This window comes from Littorina saxatilis, linkage group LG15 (genome assembly GCF_037325665.1).
Source record: "Littorina saxatilis isolate snail1 linkage group LG15, US_GU_Lsax_2.0, whole genome shotgun sequence".
In the NCBI taxonomy this organism is placed as follows: domain Eukaryota; kingdom Metazoa; phylum Mollusca; class Gastropoda; order Littorinimorpha; family Littorinidae; genus Littorina; species Littorina saxatilis.
In genome coordinates this window covers 20,799,000-20,824,439 of record NC_090259.1, presented here as the reverse complement: position 1 = coordinate 20,824,439, position 25,440 = coordinate 20,799,000, and the positions used below count along the sequence as shown (strand labels likewise).

At 38.7% G+C, this 25,440-nt stretch overlaps 3 protein-coding genes across 5 annotated transcripts in view; all 3 read right to left on the bottom strand.

Moving 5' to 3' along the window:
* Positions 1 to 25,440, bottom strand: part of LOC138948791 (fibropellin-1-like) — a 334,700-nt gene that overhangs the window by 19,764 nt on the left and 289,496 nt on the right. The window lies entirely within an intron of this gene.
* LOC138948792 (folylpolyglutamate synthase, mitochondrial-like) overlaps positions 1 to 25,440 on the bottom strand; it is a 324,370-nt gene that overhangs the window by 127,217 nt on the left and 171,713 nt on the right. The gene's annotated exons all lie outside the window — the stretch shown is intronic.
* LOC138948796 (uncharacterized) lies at positions 4,306 to 25,321 on the bottom strand. Its single transcript, XM_070320413.1, has 7 exons — positions 24,844 to 25,321; positions 24,280 to 24,393; positions 14,978 to 15,091; positions 11,843 to 11,956; positions 9,360 to 9,582; positions 8,018 to 8,148; positions 4,306 to 7,453 (listed from the first exon to the last, which is right to left on the bottom strand). Exons 1-6 carry the CDS (start codon positions 25,127 to 25,129, stop codon positions 8,019 to 8,021), a joined length of 981 nt encoding a protein of 326 aa, XP_070176514.1. The 5' UTR covers positions 25,130 to 25,321; the 3' UTR covers positions 4,306 to 7,453; position 8,018.

The following is a 25,440-nucleotide window of genomic DNA, read 5'->3' as shown; positions in this document are numbered from 1 at the left end:
TACGTATGAAAACAAATAGGTATCTAACATTTTTTTTGTCGTGAGAAAAATACGTATGCCAAGGTAGTGTGTGTGTGTGTGTGTGTGTGTGTGTGTGTGTGTGTGTGTGTGTGTGTGTGTGTGTGTGTGTGTGTGTGTGTGTGTGTGTGTGTGTATGTGTGTGTTAGTTTGAGCGTGCGTGCATGTGTGTGTGTGTGTGTGTGTGTGTAAGACACAAGATTAGATAATTTATGGTCCATACTATTAAACAATGGATGGAAAAGCGTGGTTCATTTGCTCATAAAACAACCAAACAACATACGACGTAAGAACACCTGAAATATTCCACACAGGCACGTATACCCACATCCATACTACCCTCACTCACACACACACACACACACACATACACACACACAAACACACACACACAGACACACACACAGACACACACACAGACACACTCACACATACACACACACAGACAGACACAGACACACTCACACACACGCACACACACACACACACACACTCACACATACACACACACACACACACACACACACACAGACACATAATAATAATAAATGAGCATTTATATAGCGCAACATCATAAATTTACAATTATGCTCTTTGCGCACACACACACACACACACACACACACACTACCTAAATGTGGAGTGAGTGAGTGAGTGAGTGTGTGTGTGTTTGTGTGTGCATGCGTGTGTGTGTGTTTGTGTGTGTGTGTCACTGTGAGTGTGAATGTGTGTGTTGTGTGTGCGTGCGTATGTGGGTGCGTATATATACTGTCTGTGCTAGCGTGCATGTGTGTGTTCGTGTGTTCGTGTGTGTGTGTGTGCGTTGGTGCGTACATATACTGTCTGTGCTAGCGCGTGTGTGTGTGTATTCTTGTGTGTTCTCAGTGATAAAAAAATGGTCATTTGTAGGTACGCAGTCCAGAATTGCAAAGTCTTCTGCTTGAAAAAAGCACTATTACATTTGGTTCATCAAACCTAAATAACTAAAGAGAGATAACTTTGTTCAGTGGAGAATTGCCCAAGAGATTCGAATTAAGGTTCCTTACGAATTTTCTCTTAACATTTCATAAGTATAACTTACGTTCGAAACCACTCTCAAAACATGTTTTTTGCAGCAGACCTACGTTTCATACTTGCACATTCACCCAAAATAACGTAACAAGTCACGCAAAGCGAAATCAAAATATATATAGTCAATCTATCTGCCTGGAACAAAACAGACCAACACTGAAAACTTGGAGATCAGTCATCAACAATACGTTTTAGGCTGGGCGAGCCGAAAACCGAGACTGGTCAAGATTGTCTCGGCGAAGCATGCAAGCTTAGGACTTAATTTGCATAAACGAATTTCTTTAATTCTGAAAATACCTTCATAATAAACATTAAATGTCAATATTATAAGATGTTTGGTGGCTTTGTTGACAGACCAGCTTTTTTGTAAGTCCGATGGGACCAAATCGTTTTTTGTTTCATCTTTATCGACCAAGGACTGGGTGGCCGAGTGGTAACGCACTTGCGCTCGGAAGCGAGAGGTTGCGAGTTCGACCCTGGGTCAGGGCGTTAGCAATTTTCTCCCCCCTTTCCTAACCTAGGTGGTGGGTTCAAGTGCTAGTCTTTCGGATGAGACGAAAAACCGAGGCCCCTTCGTGTACACTACATTGGGGTGTGCACGTTAAAGATCCCACGATTGACAAAAGGGTCTTTCCTGGCAAAATTGTATAGGCATAGATAAAAATGTCCACCAAAATACCCGTGTGATTTGGAATAATAGGCCGTGAAAAGTAGGATATGCGCCGAAATGGCTGCGATCTGCTGGCCGATGTGAATGCGTGATGTATTGTGTAAAAAAAATTCCATCTCACACGGCATAAATAAATCCCTGCGCCTTGAATATGTGCGCGATATAAATTGCATTAAAAAAAAAAATTAAAAAAAAATAAATAAATAAAAAAAATAAAATCCCTGCGCTTAGAACTGTACCCACGGAATACGCGCGATATAAGCCTCATATTGATTGATTGAAGGCCGAAGTCCTCGGTTGATAAATATGTGACAAAAGGCGATATGCTCAACGAGGACCAATAAAAATATGCTGGTCTGACAACAAGCCACCAAATATCGTTTTTGTCATCATTTTGGTAGTGCAACGAAATGCACAATAACCCACAGGGAAACGAATTTTTAGAATCCAACTCTGGGCCACAAAGCATCGTCACAGTAGCTCGAGATAATACGTCAAACTTGTCTTTGACGTCAAACGTAGCTTGTTGACGTCAAACGTAGCTTGTTGACGCTTTTCTTTCAGTCTGAAAATGTACAGAGCTGCGATCATATGTGTGAGTTTAGTAAGTGTTGAGCATATTATTTTATTTTATTTTAAGCGTTTTATGATTTTTCGTTGTGGATTTTGCGATTACAGAGATAAGTTGCAAATTGACCATGAGTCGCCGCGGTAATTATCAACATTGATTGGGTCTTTGAGAGTAAATGCTTACAATCGTTGTCCTCGGAAACACAAATCCAAAGCCGCGATGGCTCCACACATCAAACAATCAGCCTGATTGGCTTTTACTTTGACAATCCACGTTTCACCTGAAAGCTCAAACCCATTCACCACCTCGATTTATTGCATGGAAAACATGAGATTCATTTCCCGGCTGGGTATGAATGAAAACTCGTGAAAATTATGACAAAATGTTTGATTCAGGAAATGGCAATCGGTTTTGATTATTTTGTTTTAATTTCATTTTATTTTATTTTTTAGAAGTTTAGTTAACAAAGTGTTAGTAGTTAGTAAGCTTCGACGCTGAAATGCTATTACTGTACATGAAAGTAAAAATCACACAATTGAAACCAAAATAATTTCAATAACATTTACAAAAAATAGGTTGCCACAGTGCCGCCTCAACTTCCTGGAAATCCAGATATGACGTTATCAAAAACATTTATTAAAAAAATGAAATATGATCTGGACGAATTTGTACTTAAAGTTTTGTGAAGATCGGTGCAGTATATTTCTCGGAATCGGCGACGAGCGTTGTTACAGTTGTTGCTGATGGCATGGTGAAATGTTTCGGAAAGGGTGTTTATGCTACTTAAGTTGTTGTTGTTGTTTCACGGTTGAACTATTTGTAGGTTGAAGACAATGCGCAAAGCGTCCTTTGTTTTCTCGATATTTTAGTACACTGTCTGATTCTGTTCAGAGTAAGGTGTATTTGACATTTTAATCTGCAACTATGGGTAGAACTAAAACGCGTAGATGCAATAAAGTATAGTTTGACCAATCTACTTGTATTTTTTCACTTCACTTTACCATGCCTAACTCTTATCTACAAAAACGAATATGGAGGCTGTATCTGCTCGAACAAGTTACTCATGTTCACCTTGCGTTGATGAATTCAGACGAGAAGGTGAACACTATCGTTTAAAGCCAAGAAAACCGAGGCCAAAGATCACACCATGAGAAAACTAACGGTTGTATGAGTAAATACCAGTATGTTTTAAAGACCCTTCCGCAGTAAACATTTCGACTCACCATCTAAGATCGTGTCAGCCTAGGCTTTTACTCGGGATAAGTCCACTTGGTCACATTCCAAACATGAGCAATTTGGTTTCTCTCTGTGCACAGTTGAACTTTTGTTATGCATTATTTTTGTAAAAGCCACTATTTAAAAAACATTGTTTTTAAAAAGACTAATTCGTCAGAAAATTCCAACTAACCACAGACAAAATCAGGATGTTGCTTTTTAGCATGTGTCCAAGTTGAGAAATGGTCTTATCCATTACAACAGTCTAGCCAGATCTTCACGAGGATGGTGCCTTTAAAAAGAAAAACCAAGCTAAAGTGCTCCAAAGATAAGTCTTGAATTTCTGGAGGTGCAAGTAAACAGCCTAAATACAAGACAATTGCTATGTTATGGTTAATCAATCTATTCAGACTAAAAGGTCTTTACAGCTGGTGTAAAGTTCTCGTCTGAAAATAACGTATACTTTTAATTTGACCCTCAGCCAGAAACAAGGGCATTGCTCTTTATCTTAACAGCATCGTGATGAAAGTGGATGTAGACACATTCATCCATACACAGACATGAAACAGACCGACGGAAAGACAGAAAAACAGACAGGCTGACGGACACAACGACAGACAGACATACACGCACACGCACAGACAGACATACACGCAGGCAGACAAACAGGCCGAAAGACAAACAGATAGGCAGACAGGCAGGCAGGCAAACTGGCAGAGGCAGACAGGCAGGTTGGAAGACAAACAGACGAAATCGAATCCGATATGTGATATATTTTATTTTGACACAAGATAAGAATAACAGGCAGATCAACAGTGAAATGTAAGGTAAAAAGCTCGTATTTTATTATTTGCTTCAGTTTTTTCCTTACAGAATGTTGAAGGTACCTTTAACGATCAAATAAAATGCTAATTGTAATCCCTTTTCTGCATGTTGGTTTTCTGTGTACTTTTTCGTGTTTTCTCAACGAATAAAATTGATTTCGTTTTATTTAATGTTTCATCTCTGATCACATTTTGCTTTTCATGTTCTACTTGCAGTACCCTTCTTTGAGCACACATGTGTCTCTGGGGATCTCCTATAATAAAAACTCGACAATATGATGGTTCTATAATTCAACATCGATTCATCGAATAGAACAAAATAAACAGTACTGCACGCAGTAAATGTCAATGAAACCAATCTTCTTCTTCTTCTTCTTCTTCTGCGTTCGTGGGCTGAAACTCCCACGTACACTCGTGTTTTTGCACGAGTGGATTTTTACGTGTATGACCGTTTTTACCCCGCCATTTAGGCAGTCATACGCCGCTTTCGGAGGAATGAAACCAATCAATTGGTTAATGTTGGAAGATTGAGGCTACTTAGTTAAACTCGTTCCTTTTGGTCCAGACAAATGTAAAGAAAAGTTTGTTTAAATCTTCTGGAACGTTGAATGACGACTACCATGACTTGGGCAGAAAAAAGTCGAAAGAAACAAATCGCGTGAAGCGATATAAAAACACTTAGTAAATCTCCAGGCATCAAACAGAAAGATCAACCTTAAAAAAACAGTCATCGGCGAGATTACATTCAGATAAATCTCGGCTTACCATACCCGAAGACCGAGTCGGGTCACGTTCGTCTCCGCGAAGCAAGCGAACAATATACTAAACCTGTTTTCTTTCATTCTTAGCGCGTTTTTAAAGTAAACATAACATATCTATACATTTGTGAATTCAGTAGAAAAAGGAGGAAAAGTTAATTTAAAATAAGAAATTCCAATAAATGAATCATTCCAGTTTATTGGCAGTTTTAACATGCAGCAATCAGCAGAGACATACAGATCACACGAAAGAGCTAAGAAGAAAGAAATAGAAAGAGTGAGTGAAAGTGTCTGAGAGCAACAGAATTATGAGAGCATGAAAAACAGCCTCTACATAAATTACTACTACTGTACATGACTCGCACGTAGCTAAGAACCCGACAAGCGAGCAAGCGAGATAGCTGCTCGCATGGCGGCCACAGAGATATACATGTATCATATAGTCTATATCACTATGGTGGAGGCCCCGGCATTCGCTTTGCGAGCATCCTTTTCACTTGCACGGTCTAAGCGACTGACGATAGCGACAAGGATTACTGATATTTGAGTCTCATCAAAACATTATTTACAAACTTAATTTTTAATGGTAAATTCATGGTTTAACAACATGCTTTTGCACATCTGAGCAATTGAAATAATGCGAATAGTTTTCTTCATAATTATTATGATTATCATTTGTGTACCACAGAGGACGTCTGTAACCAATTCTTGTTTGCGATGGAATTTTCGGATTTAATTCGATACATGGATGCTTCCAAGTTTGCTCTGTTAAGCTTGCTCTTAATATCGAATGTAACTTCTGCTGGACAGCAGCAAAGTAGTCATCCGTCTCAGCGTACTGTTTATGGTAAGTGTAGCTGCAGAGCAGAGAAAGTGAAGAGAGAGTGTGCGGAGAAAGAGGAGAGAAACATACATATACAAATGAAAACAAACCAGTGAATTGTTACGATTGCTGCTCTTGGCCACTCTGGTTACATTAATTTTACTTTACCTGTATTTGTTCATTTTGTTTGTTTGTTTGTTTGCTTAACGCCCAGCCGACCACGAAGGGCCATATCAGGGCGGTGCTGCTTTGACATTTAACGTGCGCCACACACAAGACAGAAGTCACAGCACAGGCTTCATGTCTCACCCAGTCACATTATTCTGACACCGGACCAACCAGTCCTAGCACTAACCCCATAATTCCAGACGCCAGGCGGAGCAGCCACTAGATTGCCAATTTTAAAGTCTAAGGTTCGAACCCACGACCTCCCGATCACGGGGCGGACGCCTTACCACTAGGCCAACCGTGCCGGTTATTTGTTTATATAATGTATCATTTATTTACATACATACAGTAGTGATAACAAAAACAATGTTGATAATTTCCCTTGAAGTGATAAAAATAGAGAATACAAAGTTATACAATAGAGATACCAATTACAATGTTGATTATCTCCCTTGAAGTAATAGAAATATAGAATAAAAAGATAAGTAAAGGTGAATGAAAAATAGGGTCGTTTTGGGGGCTGCATCGCCTTTTAATGTGTTTTTGCTAACTCGCTGACCCTGCACCTGTCCCTAGCTCTTATGAGGCTACAAAAACCAGTTTATGCAGGTTTTTTTGGTATGGTTTTCTGTTGTCCATGGCATTCTTGAAGTGTTTCCAGTATTGGTCATCAAGGTTCTAGCCAGATGATGTAATTCATTTCAGCACAGCATTTACACCACTTGCTGCTGCAGATACGCGTACAATTAGAATGAATATTATGGAGAGATACCTACCTTTCGATGCTTTTACCTCCCTTTCTTTGAAAGGTTCCGTCTGTTGAATTGAATCCGCATTGTTTTACAATGTTTAGATAAGGTGTGATGGTTTACATTTTTGTCGACGACAAGTGCTGTTTTTTTGCTTGTCAAATGCATTTTCTCCCAAACTGGGCTAATCGAATATCACATCGACCTATTCTTGTAATAAGACATTGTGTGTCACCCTCTTTAAGATGTTATAACTTTTTGACGCCATCAAAGCATTCAAAATGCTCAAAGAGGGCTCATCTAAAGAACATTACTTGCCATAAGGACGGTCACACTGTCTTAACCACAAAAAAGTGCTACTAGCATTTCAAGTGCTGGCACGCTTGTAGGTCAGTTTAGAGCAGGTTCATGTTGAATGCGTTAGGTGAAAAATTCATATATGTACATGTGTGATGTGCCTGACATACAGCCAGTCTGTACACTTTGGGCGGTTAGTGCGGCGAACTCTTGCTACCAATCGTAAAATCTGCATGCATCTATGTTCAGGCTCCGAGTATCTGCTCTTCAAGTAGTAGACTGACATTTCCTGGAACGAACAATTCAGAAGAGTTTGATTATTCTGGTAATACTTTTGGACAAATACAACGCTTCTTTTGAGCAATCGATAGCTTCAAAATTGTTCTAATTGAATACTGTAGCAAAACAAACTTCATTTCTGAAAACAAAACTGTTCACGTTGTACCATGGTTTTCATACTGAATAAATGGCGTGCTCCATTTTCTCAAACCAAAATAAAAAGGCTTGTACACAGACAACTCATGGACACAGTTCACACAAATAAATGCAGTAAGTTGCATACATGTTTAAGTGAGTCAACTTTATGACGAAATTGAGTTAAAATCGTTTAAATCATACCAAGTGACCAAATGTTGCGAGGAACTGATTATGCACATGGTATAATACACAGTTAACGCCCATATCCCACTTTATTGCAAAATTGATTGGGCAGGCGCTTACTGTTGCGGCTACTGCTACCATAATAAATACTTCTGCTCAAACTTCACGGAATATCATCACAACTTCTGTGTTGCTCGATGATAGAGCATTCTTCGATTTGTAAATACATTCGTAATAGGACTGTACTTGTTACCTCAGGGGTGGTAGGAAGCGACGTATGACGCAGAGAAGCCTGCATAAGTATTGCTCTGGTCGGTTCTGAACCTGACTGTGACCGTGTTGCTGGAAGATGTCACCGTTCCGGGCCCTGCCGTTCCACAGTATCTGATGACATTAAACAATCGTTTGACATTGCTTCTTCCTGTTTAGATTGGATAACGGCAACAACTTCAATCGGGTTTTCATTTTCCGCATTCACATTCGAGAAGAATAAGCTATCTTTGAAGTTTTTGACGATGTTTATACATGTAGCTTCAAGTGGTGCTGTCAAATATTGCAGGTAAAACAGATAACACACATAAACAACATAATTATATATGTGATAAATGCTGAAACAAATCGAGGTGGTTGTCAACGCTCCTGTCGAAAGCTCACAGAAAAAAAGTCGGTCACAACACAAATTTCACACTCAGTATCGTGGTATAGTTTTGTAAGTAAACTGCATAGATGTAGCTCTCTCAAAAAACGTTTTTTTGATACAATGAATAACAAGTTTTTATGAAAATCATAGTCTGATTGATTTTTGGGTTGTTATTGTTAATGAACTTTTGGGAGTTTTTTTTAATATGTTTGGATAGATTCAGAGACTGAAAAAGGAAGGAGGGAACAATATGGCGATTGTTTTTATTTGATCCCGACGTTGTTCTAACGTCTTCCAGATCAACACAAAATGCCTTATCATTCTGAATCGTACACACTTTGAAGGCAAAATGAAAAAGGTTTTAGGTGATTATCTTTGTTTTATGATTAGTTAAATTAAAACAATGCCACCCAGCAAAACACGCTGTGTACGATCTCTTGCTGGAGGACCGGCATATATTGTTCTCAACCTGAAAGCGACTTCGACGTGGTTATCGAGTCAAAAGGCACTGAGTGATTCAAGACTTTCGAAAAACATAATCGTTCATCTATTTCAACAGCAAAATCGATATCAAATTAAACTTTTTCAGCAACAAAAGAGAAATAAGAATAGAAATGTGGGGTTTCTTGTTTGTTCATTGGTTTTCACACAAAACAAGTGTTTCATGCACGGATGAGAATTAGCTTTGCGCAGTAACGTCGTGTTAATGGTGCCCGAAGAAGGTCTTTGGGAGTGGAAACAAGTATCAGCAGCTTTATATTAATAAAAAGTTATTTTGTTTCACTAAAAACCACCCAAAATGGGATAAAAAGGTTACACAGTTCGTCCAAGATGGCTCAGAAATTTTTCCTCGGGACCATTTTCGGGTATTCTCGAGCCTCCACGTGAAAATGGTCCCTGGGGAAAATGACTCAGTTTTCCTCGACTCAGAAGTGTGTCACCTGTTTGTACGCACTTGTCAAGGAACGTGGTGCCCTCCAAAATGTCCACCCAGTCATATTGACAAGATCCCTGATACTCCAGACTAAAGTTGCCAAACGTCAGCTGGATCAAGTAGTTACTCTGTACTGTAATATGCCAATCGTAGCACATGAAATTCTCATATACGTTCGGGTAGTTCGGTGACGTGAAAGTACCGCTCTGCCCATTCAGCACGACCCTTGATTCCGTTTTACACTCTGTAAACATAGAATGATACAAATTAAGATTATTATGACACTGCAATGTACGTACATATTTTTCAACATTCTGTTGCAGTTAAATAATTAGACGTAATGAGCTGCGAGCTTTTGTGAGGTATAGCATAATTTTTATACAGTCTGTCAAAAACTTCTGGAGAATTTTGCCTCTGATTTCCAACAAGTGTTTTACGTTTCTAACATGAAGAGTCACGGCAATGTATATATATTGTAACCGAGGCGGTGTGAGGTAGGAGAATGGAATGTAAGTGCGCACAATTATTCAGGCAAATAGATAACGAACAACAGGTAAGGTCCAGAACACATGATTTCTTTTCTTCTTTTTCTTTCAATGTTATTGATTTGACACATTGATTGGAATGACAAAACCACAGAACAGAAAAAGTTTCCCAGAAATAATGAGCAGAGTAACGTTGAATAAATCCAAGAGTAATTTTGAATCATCGTTGTATAGTTCGGTTTTTTCTTAGTTGTTCTTTCGTAATAACTCAGCAACCCCCGTTAAGGGTTCTTTTGTCTGTTTAGGCACCAAAAAAAGTCTGTTACGGTAACATAGGCAAAAAAAAATAGGGTCGGTAGGTCGGGATTTTTATTTTTTTTCTGCAAAAAAACATATTTTTAAGTTATTTTGCCCCCCAAAAAAGGACTTTTTTTAAAAAAAAAATTTCCAAATGCCCAAAAAAAGTCTAGGGTCGCGCAAAAAAATAGGGTCGGTCGGGATACCGTAAACAGACTAATATTTTTGTTGGGCCTTATGCTTTCTCAAACCAGAGACAACGGCCGTTCCTACACAGTGCCGCCGTTTTTTTATGTCTATGGCTTGGATACGGGTCCACCTTTCCAGCTACTCTGCTATATGGTTGGCCACAACCTTGCAACAAAACACAACTTTTCTTTTTGACTATCGCTTGGGTTCAGGTCCACATGACTGTTTTGTGGTTGGCTGTAACGTTCCGACCAAAACACAACTTTTTTTGTATCGAAAATCTAATCTCCTCTTTCGTACTGTGGTTTAATTCTATCCTTTCTCAAGTTAAATTATACAATACAACATTTCAATATTTGCGAACACCTTATTCTTTTCTTACCCTTTTCCCCCCAAATTCGACGGTTTCAGATCTTAAAAGGGACGAAACTCTCACCGGTCAATGCGTATTTATGATAAACATTTAGAAATTACACCGGCCTTTCTCATTATCACAGTAAAATGTCAGCTCATTTCGCTGGAAAAGCTCAGCTTCTAACGGTTTTAATGTAACGGCGAGAACAAAATTACATTGTCTACAATGTTTGGTTTGTAGCCTACTCGACCGCTGGAATGAACAAAACATAATGAACAATTGAAAATGCACAGCAAAGCTGTCTTTATTTCTGTTAGTGTAACACTTAATTTCGCACAATTGTTTGGAGCCCCGATGTCTCACGCAGACAGAGTCAAACTGAGAATAGGGAAAACGAGATACAGGTAATAATTTGATTGTTCAAGTAGAGAAAGAAAAGTATTTTTTCATTTGATACCTGACACCACTCTGTGCTGTTAATTTTACATTTACCACAAGCAAAATACTAATTCTCAATACTCATCAGACAAGCTGTATTTTATTTTCGTGACAAGTCCATGACAAACGTCCGTGGGCAACTAATACAACAGGCAGCGTTAAGACTAAAAGCTCTTTGAACATGAATCAGTTAGTAGTTAAAAGTACCCAAACCCTAATCAACGTGTCCGAACTAATTCTAATTAATTATATTCATATTAGTATATATCATACTTTGTTTAACATATGATTTTGGGCTTTCTGCATTTGAATTTCTTTCATTTTGACAGCAATCAGAAGGCACAGGGATGTGTTTGCAGGGTCCTCATGAAAAGATGTGTGGTTGTTTCAAAGTAAGTTTTCTTTTTTAGGTTAGTTAGTTAGCTGTTGCTTTCTATTTTAGGTGAAACAGTCCATAAGGAACTATATCAATCACATCCAGTAAGTTACATTAAATAGGGATTTAAATATATGTTATAACAGCACATGTTTGCTCGTCTGATATATGGCAAATTATGTGCTCATGAAAGTCCATTGCTGTTTTTGGTGCTCAAATGTCAAATCTTTAAGAACAAAAATAAAAATCCCAAAAACTAACAAACAGGGCCTCAATGTCAACAACATTTTCAGGTATTGCCCTTTTGAATCGATTCGATGATTGAGGAAAACCACAAGTTCGAAAGGTCGTCTATTGATTTTACCATATACACAATTAAGTCCAGTGTAGTTAGTCAGACAGTTGCACGTGTAGGAATTGACCTGATCCACACAGCTCCTTCCGTTCTGACAGGGACTAGAGGCGCACTCGTCCACGTCTGTAAAGAGAATATGTTGAACAATAAGTGTCGATATCGTGTAGTCCTGATCACTTTGACACATTATATACTAATGCATTGAAAGGTCTAAGTATTGCTAAACAAGTACATCATAACGAACATTTTAAAATTGACATATATAGTCAACATGATTTAAGCAAATATGTACTGCAGTTGACGCGCTACACATTTTGACATTAAACTTTCGCAGTGAAAGAGCCGCTGTTCGGTTTAACATCTAACCTCTCTGTTCTTTCACTAGATCTTCGAAGCTTCTCTTCCGCGTTCTACTCGTCATTGACACATCTCACCAATACTCAATTGCCTTTTGTCAGCACCATTATCAACACCATTAGATATTGCTAAATATGATAAAGTGTACTGCGGGTTTCTTTAACATTAGTTTGTTTGTTTGAAACATTTTTAATCACGTTCTAAATGCAACACAGCATAAATATGTTTTGCACAAATATATATATATATATATATATATATATATATATATATATATATATATATATATATATATTTGAGGAGATTGTTTTTAAATATATATATATATACAGACAAATATTTAAAAACAATCTCCTCAAAAGTTTTTGTGATGAATATGGATATGGAATGTTTATTTATGATGATCCGAATTTTAGGGTGATAGAATGATGAAGGATGATTTAGATTGTGCCACCAAGAGAATGGTGTGACGTAATACAATTGATATATATATAACATCAGAAGTTGTGAAAGAAACAATTGAAAGTCAGCAGAGACTTTCTTCTGAGATTTGTTAAAATCTCTTAGCAGAGCGAAAGAGAGAGAAGAAAGTATCCCTTCACACACACAGACCCTCCTCAGGGGGGACCGAGATTTACAAAGCAAAGTCCCTTTGTGGCGGACGTATCACAATGAAATCTAATATATATAAAACATCAGAAGTTGTGAAAAAAAAATTTGAAAGTCAGCAGAGACTGTCTTCTGAGATTTGTTAAAATCTCTTAGCAGAGCAAAAGAGAGAGAGAAAAAAATGTGTCCCTTCACAGACAGCCCTATTGGGGAAATCAGACCCTCCTCGTACGGGACCGAGATTTCAAAGAGAATCTGCTACCCCGAGGGGAGAGAGTATCACTAGTCCAGAGGAGGAACATTGTTTTACTACCGTGATGTGTCCCATCAGGGGTCTGATGGTAGATATGGCGATAGTTGTCAACCCATAGTATCCAACCAAGAAGCAAACCACTCTGTGGTAGCTTCTGTTGGCATGGGAGACTACCCTAATCTGACAATCCCAAGAGGACATCTGTGAAGGGAAACACTTTGATTTAAGGTGAAAGTGTGGAATCTAAATTTATCAAGAAAGAATTTAGAAATTTAGACAAGTTTTAACCAAGAAATTAGGTTAAAACAAGCAAAATTTGAAAAAGCCTAAAGGGAGGTAATGCTCGGTGCCAGCCTGTAGATCCAGTAAAGGATACACGAACGAGGAGATCTCATTTTTAAGTAGTGAAACAGGAAAAGTGGTCAACTTTTTGCTGCTGTTCAACACAGGGCTATGGTAGAGAAGAAGTTTTCTGCCAGACCTTTTCAATTGGATCGCTTTAAAGACGATGCAACTTTCACGGAGACCAATTAATAAAACATCAGATTATATTTGTATATATACTATTTGTATATTAATACAAATATACATAAATAATTTATGGTTGATTTTTTGTTTACAACCTTACCACACTGCCTGCGTTTTATCTGTATTCAAACATAAACCGGAAACGTTTATTTATTTTTACTGGAACTTTCAAAGGAGATTATGTCTCCCTTATTCAACAACGGAGCATCATGAGCAAATTGTGAAATTTTGTGCTCAACATCTCTTTCAACATTCAGGAACATTCAACATTATTATGTGTTCTCACATACACACACATACACACACACACACACACACACACACACACACACACACACACACACACACACACACACACACACACACAACCTAGTTTGGTAAAGTGTTAAATCTTTTCCATGTCGTGTGTGTATGTGTTTTCTTGAACATGACCACAGATACATCTTTTTGATGTTACACTCAAGGACACTGTCATCAATATCAATTATACCTTTTTGCTAGAATGTTCGTTTATATCCAGTTTTATTTTATTCTCGTGAAAAATATCCGTCAGCAAAGGCAAATATACACTATGTTCCTAAAGTTTGTTTTTGACAAACACACACACACACAGACACACACACACACACACACACACACACGCACGCACGCACGCACGCACGCACGCACGCACACACACACACACACACACACACACACACACATGCATTCACGTAAGCATGGAGTCACATACACGTTCATACAAACTAGAACATGCACGCACATTAGGAGGACAAGTGAATTTAACTGCGACTATTAAGTGTATATCTAGCGTATGAAAACGAATCCAGTAGGTTTTCGTCGTTCTTATCATAGTATTGCTTGTCTGTCATGTTTTCTGCGGCAGGTGTCGACAGTGCAACTGTAGAACTACTGTCAATACTTTTCTTTGTATGCCAAAAGATTGCTGATAGCGGTTGGGTTAATATGAAAGTTCTAGGCAATGGTTCCCTTATTCTCTCTGGGTTGACTTTTAACAGCATCGATAATTTTTAACTTTCTCTTGAGACAAAGTGAATTGCGCTTAGCGAGTTCCGCCATGGCGACTGCGGCTGAGAATGCAAAAGTTAACAGGCACTTGAAGTGAACATTCTGCAGCCTTATACAGGCCTACAAAAGAGTAACTTGAAAACACAAAATTTCGATTCAGGTGCCCTGGATCACATTAGTTTAGGTGCGAGCATTGCTAAACATTTTAATCTAAATTGAGTGGTTCTTTTCTATATCGGAGGAAGGCGTGTCAAGGGAGATAAAAGTCCTTTCTTATAAGCAATGTTTCTTAGAAGCAATGTTCTTATAGGTGGGTTCAACTGTAACAGATATATGTCTGCAGTATGTCAAGATGCTGAATACCTTACCTGTCTCACAGCGCATTCCAGTGTATCCAGCCTGACAGTTGCACGTGTAGGTATTGACCTGATCCGCACAGCTCCCTCCGTTCTGACAGGGACTCGAGGCGCACTCATCGATATCTGTAGAATTAATACATTTCAAGATACGCGGTAGGCTAAGGTGTACGGGTATGATCTAACTTGTGTTTCGTAAAATTTATTTATGACCTATTTTGAACAAAACCTTACATTGTTACCTTACGTTTCCTTTAAACAGTATTTTATTCGTAAACAGACACATGATAATATAACAACATCATTAAGAAGGAGCACAACAAGTTTAAAACTTATGGTAAGTGCTCACATAAACATTCCTGAAATTTCATGGCGGATTATGATCAATGCGACACATTTTTAAAAAAAGAGATGAGACAACAACAAAAAAATTATAAAAAAATAAAAATAAAAAGAAAAGGAGAAAAACAGCAAGGAGAACGTAGTTTGAATTATCGAACACAATCTGTGTCAATACCGAAAACGAAAACAAATACAAAACGAGAACGAAAGACACAACAAAATATCAAAAAAAAGATGGGCCCCAAGTAATATATTTAGAAAAACCCACACCAACATCGAACTAAGGTGTCCCAAAGCGGTTTGATTTCTCAATATAGCTTTGGACAACAAAAATAGCACTATTTTCAAATATGGAAATGTTTGAATCACCTGTCAGGAGTGTGTCAATATTAACAAATTCTGGAGCTAATGTACCGATTGTTGCGGTTCTTGCATCATTAAACAGGGGACATGATAGCAAATAGTGATGAACAGTTTCAGCAAAATAACCACAAGAACATTGCGGGTTGTTTACTAGGTGGCGATTAAACATATCATATTGTAAATCACTCATTCCAAGTCTTAACCTGCAATGCAAAACTTCAGTTTTGCGATTTGGGGAATAGTAATATGGTGGAATTGAAATATCAAAAGCTGTGAAATGTCGCTTGAACAGACCAACAGAATCACATTGTTGTATATTTTCAGGCAACTTATTCCAGAGACTAGTTGCAGAAGGAATAAAAGATGACTTGTACAAATCTGATTTACACTGGGGAGTCTTACGCTCTAGTGGGTGTCTGTGGTGGTAGGGATTTAGGTCAGAAACAAGAGGTGGCAATAAAACGTTGAGGTAATTTGGTACATTGCCGTGGACCATTTTATAATATAACATTAATTTGTGACGGCGTCTTCGCTCTGTAAGTGGTATAAAGCCAGATTCTGTAAACACTTTTTCGTGTGATGATTTTGGCACGTGCTGTGATTTATATGCTATAAAGAGACCGTCCTCATATGAGGACGCTAGGCCTGAGTGGGCACGGGTAAATAACAAGACCAAAATAAGACAATTTCTTGCAAAACACATTGGACATCTTTAATTTCTTGCATCAGCAAACTGTGAACAGTTGAACGTGTGAACATAACAGTAAAAAAATAATAAAAATATGAAAACTGTCTCTTTGCATGTTCAAATTGGTGACAATTTGGCGCTTTTTTCGAGAATTTATCCGGCCTGTGCACTTCACCAGAGAGACCGGGAAAATGTAAATAAGTAAAGTCATACTTCTTTAGCACTTGTCTAGCAGTACAGGACTTTAGCACTTGTCTAGCAGTACAGGACTTTAGCACTTGTCTAGCAGTACAGGGATGATCGTTTTAGTCCTTGACTAGGACAACAGAAGTCAACAATTGGAACTGTATAGTTCACTCAGTGTGAAATTGCTCAAAGCATTTCACGTGCACTCCAACGCCGCATTTTCTACACTTTTGTCTGCATTTCTTGTGACAGAGTGCACAGCGGATTTGCTTGTCGATCCACTGTACCACGTGGTCTCTCCCATCGAAGCGTACAGCTCTGGAAACTCTACGGTCAAGTTGTGGAGTGTGGCCATGTGGACGACCAACAGGTGGGGGTTGTGCTGCTTTGGCCAAATAGTTTTTGACAATGGCACGGCGAACTGCAAGCAGGTCCAGTGGAGTGTTGGTCGCTGCAGCTGTGTGTCGATAGAGAAGCCATGCCTGTTGCACGCAAACATCTACAATGTAAGCAAAAATAGGCCACCACCACTTTTTGGTTCTTATGGCAATTCTGTACGTGTCCACATTTTGGTCCATTCGGTCGACACCACCCATGGTCTTGTTGTAGTGGGAGATCAGAAACGGTTGACCGATCTGCACTCTCTGGTGAGCAGATCTGGACCAACGGCTGGCTGTCTGAACAGGATGGATGCCCACACAGTTGGATACGACGTTCACCACGCTGTTGTCATTCCAGCGAACCGCAACGAATCCGCTCTTGTCATCTGTGAAATAGTCGTAAGTGCCTCTGCTTGCTTTCTGCATGTCTTTGACGTTCTTGAGTGGACAATCTTCCATGCGGTTGGACCTAATTGTCCCTGTGCATCCGATGTCTTTTGATGTCAGATGGTCAACTAGTTTCATCGAGGTAAAAAGATTGTCAAACATCAGAAGGTATGCATCATTCCCCTGGATTTCGGAGATCAAATCAACGACCACTGAGCCTCCCATCCCCAATCCTGGACACTCGGCAACCTGCTGGCCTTTTGCACCTTGGTAGGGTTCGAGCTGAACCACATATCCAAGAGGGGTAGCCAGGACCCAGAACTTGTAGCCAAAGCGTATTGGCTTCCCCCGGATAAACTGTCTGCATCCATGACGGCCATAGTACGGAACCATACTTTCGTCAATGCTGAGGCTTTGTTGCTTGACAAAGTTGTTGAGGCATCTTTCATTTATCATAGACAGGAGAGGACGGACTTTAGCCTACTCATCCTGTCTTCAGGGTCTAGTCTTGTGTTGTCCTTGAGATGCAGATAACGTAAGATCTCTTCAAATCGGTCTCTGGTCATCGCTTCTGAGGCGGCAATGTTGTGGATGTCCTTGTCATGAGACCATCTCATCCTCCTTCTGGGCACCTTGCTATATGAAGACATCTGCTCGATGGAAGTGGTTGGTTTCCTCCAGCATGTCCAGCACTTCATTGACATTATATCTGCCGAAAGAAATATACTGAGTGACTATCATGCTGAGTAACTATCATGCTAAATGACTCTAAAAACATGTTACCGTTCGTGCCTAGCGTCCTCATACGAGGACGCCGCTTTGATTACTCATTATCACTAAAACACAAAATATTCAGACAAACTAAAAAACTTAGTTTCTAAAATGGTATTGAATAACAATTTCACTTATGTAATGTTATTAAACGCTGCCCTACACGCCACCAGGCGTGAAAGGCAGTAAGTAAGTAAGTAATGTTATTAAAAAAGTAAAGAATGAAAGAGTTATTTGCTTACCTTTTGGGTGGTGACATTTTGGTGGTTTCACACAGCACATGTGTAATCCAAAATGGCTGCTGCTGGAAGCTATGGAGGGGAAGAAACTCTAGCGTGCAATGTTTGCTTCAGACTACTCCTCCTTGATATGTTGATATGTGTGTTATAAAAAAAATTAGTCATTCACTTATTGGCACTGACAGAAATGAGACAGTGACAAAAGGTCAGGTGTCATGTCTACTGTCCCGAATGACACACGATTGCTGACATTTCACCATTGCCAAAAGAATAAACAAATAAGAAATAGGTAGAAAATGAATGTGAAAACTGACTTTGATTGTTGATCAGTATTTTCTATACCACTAACAAATAATCTACTTACACATAGCTGTTTGGCAAATGTATGTTGCATGGGACACACTGACATGAAAGTGGAAGATGTTTTTCCCTCTAGAGAAACTGCATATCAAGTTACACTTTTTGTGCTCTTCCATTCCAGTTGGCAATCAATTGTTAACGCATGTTATTAGAAAAAATAGAACGAAAACAGATTAGATAGAATGAAAAATGTACTGGTGATGTCATTTGGGACATACTGACATGAAAACGGCACCTTTTGTCACTGTAACAGCACCAACAATAATTCGAATGGATTCGAGTTGCAGCTTCTCCAGCTCATCTGAAAGCTTCTTTGTACAATTATCCCACACAACATCACAATAATCAAAATGAGGTAAAATAAAAGATTTATACATTGCTTCTAGGGATCTTCGACTGAGCCTATATTTATAAGATTTTAAACAAGCCACAAGTACTCGACAAGTTGCCACAATAGACTGTATGTGTAAGGCCCATTTACAATTATCTTGAAAAATAACACCTAAATGTTTATGACTTTCTTTTTCTATGAGGGCTACATCGCCAAAAACAAGGGGAAATTTCTGTATACATCTTTGACCGGAAAAGGATATTAACTCTGTTTTCGACTGATTAAATTTCACTTTCCATTTAATGGCCCAGTTTGCAATCTTACCTAAATCAGAATTGAGTATTTCAGTTCTACGGAAAGCACGGCGGTTCCCCCTTTCACAGACAGCATGATTTAGTTTGCTGCTGGCACCCGCCCACGCAGCCCCTGCCCTGCTTATCTGTTAGCACATTCCTGGCCCGGCTGGAGCTTCAGCCTTCTTTGTTCCACTGGCTGGCAGCAGAAAATGAGTCAATTTCCCACGGTTTAATTGCCTTCCTGCCACTGCCTCACAGCAGAACCAGATTTTGTATCTAGTTTATATCTTGAAGAGCCCTGTCTGGAGCACTTTCCATGTGGTTTCGTCTTGAAGATTTTTTGTCTTGTATTAGTTTCTGATCATCAGAGTACATGTACGCTGTGTGTTTCATTTGTGTGGCATTGTGTTGTGACAGGCAAATTTTTCACCCACTGTTCAGCAGAAAAGAAAGGATTGAATCATAGTATTATTACAAGTGACATCACACTCAGTTATTTTGTGCAGCAGTGTGACCTAATATTTCCAGTTTTCTTCTTTGTCTTCATGTGACAGTGTATGTTGGGTATGCAGTGTGTTTTATAATGGAGCATACTGAAACTGAACATCTAATTTGTGTTAATGCATTGTGTAGACTGTGTGGGGAACGCTCTGCAAGAACAAAAAAAGATCGACATTGTAATGTGAAACTGTGTGTGGACTATGCGGACAAACTGAAAAACTTTTTTAACATTGATGTATCTTCTGATATTAGTGCAAAACATTCGACCACGTTTTGTCAGAAGTGCTATTCAAAGCTGATTAAATTAAACCGTACGCCCTCAAACACAACAGCTGATCGTGTTAAGGAACAAGCTCAAGCCATTAATAACATCCAGTGGGTGTCCATATCATTTATCCCGTTGCCGACACTGGTTTGCTGGTGTCAGTATAATGTGAACAGCCTTCTTTAAATCTACCCCAAGATACATGGAAGTAAAACTAGCTATAACAACAACAACTGCCGTGTGCTGACATTTTGGAATACTGTTTTCCTACTTGGATACCTGTAAGCGGGCTCAAGAAAAGATACTTCACACACACAAGGTAAAAATCTTCAAAGTGTCAGCATGAACATCTGTTAACATTAACCTTGCAGATTTGTTTTTAATTTGTTCTGTCTTCAAAAGTTGACCGTGGCGCGATCTGTAGCCACTCAAATACATGTCATTAATTACATTGTGCCGTGTGTACTGTTCTCTGTCTGTCTTCTTTCAGCAGGCTACAGCAGTGGCACACCTAAAGCATAGTGGTCATATTTAGTATCGTTTGAAAGTTTATGGTCTTGACTACAAGGCTATGTGTAAATAACACACATGCTGACATCGTAATTCAAGAGAACTAACAAGATAGAAGTGTTTTCAAAACACACAGCTTACTCGCAAGGCAGAGATAGCAGTGCGTAGCTGCCGAGAGGTTGAGCTAGGCCGCACTCTGGCCTGCTAGTAGAAGGGAGCTTTTCTCTTAGCCTTCTACTGCTGAGATGGCTTGTGTGGGTGATGCTATCGCGCGGTTGTACAGTCACTACTGTGTAGCCAGCGCTGAACCGGGGGATGGGTGATTAATTACCGCTGGCGGCCTGGCACTGAGGAAGGGGTGATAAAGGGTTCAGATTCCGGCTGTGCCTGTGAACTAAACCTAATAGCAGAAACTGCCGTGAAAGGGTCATCGAGGCTTAAATACATGCTGGTATCATCTGCAAATAGTTTAATCACTGATTCAATAATATCAACAATGTCGTTTATATAAACCAAAAAGAGGAGAGGTCCTAATACTGACCCTTGGGGAACACCCGCAGAAACCGGCAAAAACTGTGACTTACAACCTTTTACCACAACACATTGTTTTCTTTCCCTCAAATAATTATCAAACCAAAAATACAACTGTCCCCTTATGCCAATAGCGTATAACTTTTTCATCAAACCCTTGTGCCAAACTCTGTCGAAAGCTTTTGACACGTCAAAGAAAATCGCCTGTGATGTTATCTTATCATCAAAAGCTTTGCATATATCTTTATACAAACAAATGAGTTGGTATACAGTTGAATCACATGGAATAAAACCGGACTGAACTGGTGTTAACAGTTTATACTCCTTCAAGTAAGCAAACACGTGACATTGTACACACCTTTCCATAACTTTACCTACACAGGTAAGAAGTGATATTGGTCGGTAATTTGAACATAATTCCTTTTCACCTTTTTTATATATCGGAATTACATTAGCTACCTTCCATATTGCAGGAACTGTGGCTTCTTCGAGAGATCTGTTGAATAATGCAGTGAGTGGCATCGCAATAATATCTGCACATGCAGCCAGAACTCTATTTGAAACAGAATCAGGACCACAGGCTTTGTGTACATCAAGATTCTTCAACATAGTAAGCACGTGTGCAGCATCAATAATCAAAAAATCAATGGTGGTATTCTGTTCTCTAACTTCAGGAACTTCATCATCATCATCATCCAATACCGATTGTTTCACAAAACATTCATTGAATACTGTTGCTTTTTCTACATTGGAATAATAAACACGGCCATTGTTTTCGATGGGAGGAAATTCATTTGAAGACATACCTTTGCGTGACATAAACGACTTTACTAATTTCCACCAATCTTTATTGCCAAAACAGTCTTGTGAACTAACACGATTATCCAATTCTTTTAAATATTCTGCTTTCCTCAATCGAATAACATCAGTTAATTTATTGCGAATTCTTCGGAAAAAATCCCAGATCCAAACAGAATTCAATAGTTTTGCTAATGTGTGTATCTTTTTCTTTTTGTCAATCAGTCGTTTAATACCGTCAGTCATCCAGGGTGTATCCGCTTCTCTCACAGTTATTTCTTTAACTGGCATACACTGTGTAACCATATCCATTAGGGTATCCGAAAATGCCTCTGCTGCTTCGTCAATCGAACTGAGTGAGACCATACTCGTCCAATCCACATTACATAATTTTTCCTTTAAACTGACAACGTCCAATTTGGAATAATTATAAATCAACCGTTTATAACTTGCTTTGCCTATACTACGTATTTCCTTTAACAATTGCAAGCGGGACCGAATGGTCACTGCAGATTGGCGGTAAAACCTGAATTTCTTCAACAATATCAGGGCTTGGTGTCAAAATCAAATCTATGCACGTTGACGTTGTTTCTGTAATTCGTGTAGGTTGTTTGACTAACTGGAACAAACCATTTTTTATCATAATATCTTGCAAATTGAAACACGTACTATTAAGAACATCGGAATTAAAATCACCACAAACAATATACTTCATACCAGTCATACCGGCTGCATTAACTGATTGATCTATCAGGTCCCAATAACCAACATTTGCAGAAGGCGGTCTATAAAAAGTTCCAACTAATAAGCTTTCCTGGTTGTATCTTAGTTTCAATCCAAATGGCCTCTAGATCGGGAATGGAGACATCAGTTCTCGTTTTACAATACAAATTATCTTTTACATATACTGCAACGCCTCCATGGGGGTTATTTGGTCTATCTTGCCTTATCGATAAATTAAACCCTGACAAATACAAATCATCATTATTTACTATATTAGACAGCCATGTTTCCGATAATGTCACAATATCAAAATCTTGAACCTGAACTTCTAAAATGTCTAATTTATTTCTAAGGCTTCGTACGTTTAAGTGAATGATAGATAATTTCTTAAACTTTTCCTTGACCGGCCCGGGGTTCACATGAACATCGCCTGCTAAGATCAACATAATTTCTATTATACACATTATTCCAAAACACATGAAAAATGAACAATCTCCAGAACGTTCTGATATACAGACGCGTTTACCTTTAAGCTCTGCATTCACTTCTTTCAACAATACCCCACACCTTCGCATATTTGAAGAATAATCGTTTTTACATTTCATACACACATAAAGGAATAAGGCCAACTTTAAGTATTTATATCCACAAACAAACAACACAAAAAACGGAACAACTAAATCAGCAGCGAGGAAAAATAATTTTCTATTAGACAGTTGAACCGCCTTGGGCTGGAACATACCCACGCTGGCTCTATACTGTGTTACACTACTACCACTCATTCAGGTTACAGATCTCTGTAAAACTTCAAAAAGAAAAGAGACCAGCGCCGGCAGTTCCATGTTCGCATATATTACAGTTGGGGGGGTCCCAGAACATTGTCACAAAAAATGAAGGAAAATGTTGATTCATTAAAAGTAATGTAACAAATAGAAGAAACTGACGAGAGGGAATAAAGAAAAAGCCAAAATATTATGGCTTGAATTCAAGGAAAACACTTGAAAATGTGTAGTGCTGTGCATATGTGAATAGACAACATGTTTTTCAAACATTCATGACGTGACTCTTTATCTGATTAGAATATGTTGTGCTGGAGAACAAGGGAAAAAAAACCAAAGAAAAACACACTACAAAACGCACTGAGACAGAGCCCAGGCTAGTTTGCTAGTACAACAGATAGGACTGCCTATTGTTGGTAACTTTACAATGAGTCAGCATAAACAAGCAGAACGAGAATCAGCGTATAAACGGCGATTGCTGAATCTCAATACAAACCGCACAAAACAACACGTTTGAGTTTTTGCAGACAGTTTGGTTATATTGTTTCACTTGCAAACTCAATTAAATTTTTCCTCAAATAACAGTTCATGTTTTTATTTTATTTGAATGTTATTCTATTTTTGTTGTTGTTAAGTTTAGTACATTGTCCTGATAAAACAAAACAAAATAAAACAAAACAGACACAGCAACTCGAACATTACAATACCAACAATTTTATCGATCATTTGAAAGAAAAAATTAAAACGTTAATAAGATTGAGATTGGAAACAAAATATACCAGTGACTTCTTTTTTGTTATTACTAAATATAATGCAATTTGAACACTTCAGAATACATCATTATAAGGTTTCCCCTTGTACTACCTGTTTCACAGTGGGTTCCATTGTAGCCAGCCGGACAGTTGCACGTGTAGGTATTGATCTGATCTACACAGCTCCCTCTGTTCTGACAGGGACTAGAGGCGCACTCGTCCACATCTGTAAAAGTAAGGTCGTGCTGGTATGATCCTGGACTCATCCATACTTGCGTATTGTAAATTGTTTTTTTGACACAATTTACAAATAAAAACCTAATATGTGCGCATTGGTCAATTTTTGCAGACGGTTCAGTGGTCATATTGTTTCGTTTGCAAACTGAATTCCGCATTTCATAAACAACCTTTGCTAACTCGTCCAAATGTTTTTGTTGTCATCATCATCAAAAGCGCAATATCAATGACAATTTGATCTTCATTAAACATCTTGAACAGAAAAATGTACAACAATTCTTTAAAAAATAAAAGAAAGCATTCACAATAATATATCACTTGTCAGTTTGTAATTGCGAGCTTGTGCGTGCCTGCGCGTGTATGCTCTTGTGATTTTCAGTGCTTACTTGTACCTTTACTTGCGTGCATGATTAAACAAACCTAAAAGCAATAGTCTTACCAAACGTTTCTGCTCCAGGGGTATCTACAGATGATGACGAGTTGGACGTCACCAGAAGAGAATGACCTCTGCACACCGTGCTGGAGAAGGTGAACGACTGGCAAACATCATACTGGCTGCAGAGACGAGCACACTGCATGTCATTGGTGACCGCTGACTCAAACACCACGTTTTCCGTAAACAACTTGTTGTCGATACCAGTGTTCCTATATGTGTGACTCTTTGGTGTTACTATGGTACCTCCACAAAGCGAGGTGCTCGCAAGGATGATAAGAATTTCTATCATCTTGTATGGCTCTAAATGCTAGCTGACCAGTAGGTGAAGAATGGTTCAGAGGAATGTCATGGTACGAACGTTAATACATTTTTAACACAAGTCTTGCCCAATATTATGAGAATTCAAGAATTTTGAATAATACACTTCTCTGAAAATCGGATGTATGCCACGCTGTCGAATAAACAACGTACTCTTCTTCGTTAAAGCTGCTGCAAGAATGATTGTTATTTCTATTGATCGACGAATTTGACATATCATTAGGATCCTGTTGGTACTGTGAAGCTAGATTTTACACAGGAGTACGAAAGAAACGCAACATC